This window comes from Ruditapes philippinarum, unplaced genomic scaffold (genome assembly GCF_026571515.1).
Source record: "Ruditapes philippinarum isolate M1 unplaced genomic scaffold, ASM2657151v2 ctg1025_1_1_1_1, whole genome shotgun sequence".
Classification (NCBI taxonomy): Eukaryota; Metazoa; Mollusca; class Bivalvia; order Venerida; family Veneridae; genus Ruditapes; species Ruditapes philippinarum.
Window position 1 is genome coordinate 30,740 of NW_026857505.1, and position 6,000 is coordinate 36,739.

The window sequence follows — 6,000 nt, forward strand, 5'->3', positions numbered from 1 at the left end:
CATGTAATATGATCTGTCTTAAAGTGATTGATTTTAACAAATTATTTTAATTAGTTAATTGATTGATAAATGTATTGATTAATTACACATAAGAATATGTCTTAATGTTTTCCAGGAAAATGTTTGTAAAGGAATTTCTATTGCATCTCTACAAAGTAACTGGTGTAATGAAATGGCTAGCAGTTGGAGAGACAATGTGGCCGCAGTTATCTCATTGGCTGAAAATAATCCACAGGTGTGTTTTATTTACCATAAACGTGTATTTGTAGCATGTATACAGTTATATTATATAAGGTTATTTATATTTATATAGTTACTAACAACTAGACTAAAGTGTTTAAAGCTATATCTCTGCTGCCTGCAGTTAATTTTGTATAATTTTTAAAATGAAGAATTACAAAAAGCCTGTATGAAAAAAAATTTTGGTATACACTCAGAGGCACTTAAAACCCAACACTTACATTTTTCTGCATGAGGTCACACAAAGTATTAGAACTAGTTAAATGATTCAGAGACTTTTCATTTTGTTACGATATTTACAGCCATTCTGTGATTTTTCATTTTGCAGTAGCATATTTGTTTTGTTATTTTCTCTATTTTCTTGTCAATGAATTGTAAATAAAATGCTAAGTAGTAAGTATGATATGTTGAATTTTGTATGGTCCAAAGTTGAACAAAATCTTTTCACAAATAATCAATTTATATCGAAAAATGTAAGTGTTGGGTTTAAGTGCCTCAGAGTGTATTCCCTTGTAAAAAAATGATGCAGACACAAAATCATTGCTAAATGGTTAAAAACCTTCACATCTCTCTTAAACCCTTTGAACATTATTCATGAAAAAAGGTCCATTTTTCGTGTCATTTAAACTATTTACAATTCCACAATTTAACTTTTTCATAGAGTTGCATATCCTTCACAAATTGTATATGAAATCAAAGTCTGGCACAATAAGTTTTTAAAAACTTCTATAAATGAAATATTGTTTAAGTTCCCTCAGAAGAATTGTCCATCGCCCAAATATGGGTGTTGCGACCAGCATGGATCCAGACCAGCCTGGGCATCCGCGCAGTCTGATCAGGATCCATACTGTTTGCTATCAGTTTCTCTACTTGTAATAGGGTTGGTAAGCAAACAGCATTGATCCTGAACAGACTGCGCGGATGCACAGGCTGGTCTGGATCCATGCTGGTCGCAAATGCACTGTTGGTTTTGTCGTGATGTGGCTCAAATGAACTTTAACATGATTGTAATATGTTAAATGATCTTACAGACTGTAATATTGCATGGCGTCTCACCAGAGATTGTGGACTTGAAAGAACAAGAGTTGTTGAACTGTCTTCACCATGTTTCCAGTGTGCTGCATTATGGGAACGTGGTACTAGGTGCAGGACAGTCTGAGGAAAAGTGTAGGGAGTTTCTTAATGAAAGATTAGGTAATTATAAGCTATTGATAGGCTTTTATTTTCAAAAATTAGAAATCTGAGAAATAGTAAAATGTTAATTTCTTAAAGCATATAAATATTTATTCTGTACCAAATTATAAAATTAATGAAAGTGGTCTGTTATTATTTTCCCAAAATAGTAGTTGGAAAAGGCCCTGTAAGTAGTTTTTTTTCACAATGCTTAAATCATAAATAAATTTGACAGTTATTTACTGAAACAGAAATTCAGTTTTTTACACTCATACGTTGATGTTGTTTGTTTTTTCCATTTCATTAGAAATGTTGAGGAGAGACGAACATTCAGTGACCAATATTGACTTACAGTATATGCAGGTAGTGACAGAGTCTGTGATGTCATCATTCCAAGAATATTCCAGGTTATTCCAAGGTAACTTCTCAGGAAAAGTATGTGCCTTTGAGGGTTACAAATCTAAGATAGAATCATGGAAACTTGCCCTTGAGACTGTTGCTATTATAACCAACATAGATACGTACATAGAAACGGGTATAACAGACGAACAGACAAATATAGGAACATTATAAAGTCATATTCATACAATCATGCTATGTGTATTTCAAGTCATGCATATATATATATTTTTCTAGGAGTTGATTCTTTCTAGGTTACAGGTAAGAATTTACCCAGATTCTATAGAACTTGATAATCATTCTTATAATTTTTCTTTTGCTTAACTATTTTCTGTCAGCAAATTAATGTGTAACAATTGTAAAATTTGCAACGTTATACATAGATATACTAACTTTTATTTGATGAAATGTCATTGTTGATATTATTTGCTATGATTTTGCTTGTATACGAGTATACTTGATTAAAGTCAAAGTGTTTAAGTAGATGCAGTTTAGTTGTTTTTGTGTACTAAACAGTCATTTGTTTGTTTGGAAAATATTTTATACTATTGAAAGTCAGTTGTTTTAGTTATATTTTGGATAAACCAGTCCAAACGGGGATTAAAACCAACAAAAAGGGAACTCAGAGAAGGGAAATAACTCTTTTGGCGTCAGTGTTATCTCCCCTTCAAAGTTGAATATGTGTTAGATTTGCTCAGTTGATAACTTAGCAGTACTTAGAACGAAGACAGCTGGAGTATATTCTTTCTATCTGGACATCATCCAAGTTATATATGGCATATTTGTGAACTATTTTCAACATCATTGTTGAAATTAAGTAAATGAAATGAAGAAATAAAAGAATAAGGTTGTAATTTTAATGTTGTTTATTTATGTCAGAACATTAAAATTCAAGGGCAATTGTTTTAAATGGAGATCAGCGACTTCCATTATTTTTCACTTCAAATGTTTCTTTTGTCATATATTAAGGTTATGAAAAGTTTGAATATATTAAATCCTATGAAACAGTATTTGTTCAGTCTATATTTCATAGCTAGAAAACGTCTGTAAGTCATTGCCAACTGATGTATTTTAGTGTAGTAATTGCTTTTAACCTAAAGAAATAAACTATGTAATTCAATTCAACCAATCGATGGAATCGGTATTGAAATGATGTCTCAAATTTAATCCAGACAATCGATTTAACAGGTATCCGAAAATAAGTTTGACTTCATTTGAGCTGCGTCATGACAAAACCAACATAATGGGTTTGCGACCAGCATGGATCCAGACCAGCCTGCGCATCCATACAGTCTGATCTGGATCCATGCTGTCCGCTATCAGTTTCTCTACTTGTATTACGGTTTGTAAGCGAACAGCATGGATCCTGATCAGACTGCGCGGATGCGCAGGCTGGTCTGGATCCATGCTGGTCGCAAACGCACTATGTTGGTTTTGTCATGACGCAGCTCATTTCAATCATTGCAATTAAATATAAATAATGGATAAAACATAGAACAACACTACTGTTTGCAATACCAGAATGTTAGAAGAAACACATTTCAAATTTTGCCTGATCTTGAAAATAACAACAGCAACGTCTTGATAACACAGAAGCAAGTTGAAAAAAATGTATCCAGAAATAAGAGGAAAAATATATAGGTCATTAGCCAGCAAAATATTTCTAAAAATCAAAACAAACTAATATACATTGTACATGAAGCATATACAATCAGATATAACACATCGCTTACAGCAACGACATGTAACAAGTATACTTAAAGTAACTACCTTATATGCATAGTTTAGGGCAAGGGATGAGCAAAAGTTTCAACCCAATCCAACTAATCACTTATATAGAGCATTTCATCAAAGCTTGGTAAACGTAACCTTGGCGTGGATTTTGGTTTTGTTTTTGTTACTGAATCAACTTTATTAGCTTCCGTTTCGAAACAGGCTTCTGTATCAGCCGAGGCATTGCTAATCAAACTTTGTCCATTTTTATTACTAAGTTCTTTTGTATCATTTCTGTAACGTTTTCGCTTTTCAGCAACTGTAGTAAAAAGCAGTGGTTGACTGTAAATTTCAGTTTCTATATCCTTGTACTGGTATTTAGAATTGTTTTCAGCACTTTCTAAATCGCCGTCGAAATACCGAATTCCAACTTTCTCTTCTTCACCAGATTGAAACAAACATTTGCCCGACTTATTTAAAGAGCTTTTGTTATTTCTACAGTCCACTTGAAAGTGTGTCGGACCTGAAAATTTTTCATGATGAAAAAGGTTTTGTTCACATGTCTCGTTATTAGGTGTTTTTATATCGTGAAAATCTTTTGTAATATTAGAGCTATTAGCGGTGTCGGATAAATGTTGATAATGAATATCTCCGTTTTCCGTTTTTGTAGCGTTTTTCAATATGCCTTGAAGCTTCTCTCGTCTTGCATTGGAATTAAATTGACTTCTTCGTGGACTAGCACTTCTTGCGCGTCTCTTTTTATCATATCCAGTAACCATTCTGCCTCTCTGTTTCAAATTTGACTCATCCATATCATGTCTTGAGATTATGTCTTTATCAATTACATCGTCCAAGAATTTAACGTGTTTTGAATCTAGAAGAGGTCTTCCATTACCATTTAATGACGCCTTACTACAAACATTTCTCCTGCCGGATATGAAATCGTCTCCATGCTCAACTTTTCTCAATGATCTTAAAACGGCAAAAGGATCAGTTTCCTTAAACATGTCCATATCTTTTCCCCTATTATTCTCATTGGTATCTGTTTTTCCTGCAGGACTACCATTTCTGTCATCCACCTCAATTGTTGATGGTTGTTTTACATCATTTCTTGTATTGCTTCCGATATCAGTTTGATCAATATCGCCGTCTATATGGTCGGGTTTGTCATCTTTAAGTTCCTTCACATTGATTCTACCGAACGTATTTAGACTGTCAATTACATCAGCAAGGTGTGCATTTGCTTCAATAACTATCCGTTTACGGCATATCTTCCTTCTTTCTTCTAGTACATCTTTCTGCTTTGAGGCAATGTTCATTTTATCTGGGAACGATTGGGCACTGAAATAAATATAGAAAATTAAACATAGACAATTGGTGGAAAGATATTTTTGTATGTAAACTGTACTTGTAAACAGTGTTTTTGACTAGGTTTAATATGCAGTACGTCATGTAATTTACAGATGTTTTTATTTGGAATTCTAGTTTTTAATTCATTTATTTTAATTGAATTAATAGAACAGTCTAGCTACACAAAGAGAATTAATAATGCTAAAATAAAAGAAAATCAACACTTTACAATCACGTTGTTTACGTATGAGCCGCGTCCCGACAAAACCAACATAGTGCGTTTGCGACCAGCATCCGCGCAGTCTGATCAGGATTACAAACCCTATAACAAGTAGAGATACTGATAGCGAACAGCATGTATCCTGATCAGAATGCGCGGATGCGCAGGCTGGTCTGGATCCATGCTGGTCGCAAACCCATTATGTTGGTTTTGTCGTGACGCGGCTCATATTCTTACGATTAATCCACAGGCAGAATAATTAATGTATATATTTATGCCGTGATGTACATGTGAATGAAATCATATACCATTTAAATACTTCTTAAAAACATGAAACCTATTCAAATGCTTAAAATGATAACATTTTGTTTGTTATAACATAATTTTTATATATGTGTAGAATATTTAAAAAAAAAAAAAGAAACCCCGGTGTATTCAGAGTCATTTTTGCGCAAAAGTATCATTTTAAATTTCAAGTCAATTCATGTATGCATTAAAATTACTAGATAACACTAGCAGGATGTTCAGCATTCTCTCAGTTACGACAGTTGCAGGCAGTGAATGATAAAACACAGCCGCCGTTAAATTATAGCAGACAGATGTAACTTTGGTCGACTGTGTGGAAAATAGGGCAATTATCAAATGATAAGTATATTTATATTGTATATCAAATGTAATGATTCTGAACAAAACGGCATTTATACGAAAATTCATACTACCTTTCAGATAAAAATCGCAAATTTGTAAGCACCTCGTCTATAATTTCCTTTTCAGAAGAGTACACTTTCTGAAGTTCTGCAAGTGTATGTCTCTCTATTTTCTTCAGATGTAAATCTATTTCTATTCTCACCAAGTCTATATCTCTCTTCACAAGCCCTTCTGAGAATTTCAAAAGACTTAAACAT

At 33.2% G+C, this 6,000-nt stretch overlaps 1 protein-coding gene across 1 annotated transcript; it reads left to right on the forward strand.

Annotated features, from left to right (window-relative positions):
• Window positions 1-119: 119 nt before the first annotated feature.
• LOC132749978 (uncharacterized) lies at window positions 120-2,429 on the forward strand. The gene is made up of 3 exons (XM_060739924.1): window positions 120-235; window positions 1,272-1,434; window positions 1,721-2,429. The coding sequence occupies exons 1-3, from the start codon at window positions 173-175 to the stop codon at window positions 1,984-1,986; spliced, it is 492 nt and encodes a 163-aa protein (XP_060595907.1). The 5' UTR covers window positions 120-172; the 3' UTR covers window positions 1,987-2,429.
• Window positions 2,430-6,000: the final 3,571 nt, after the last annotated feature.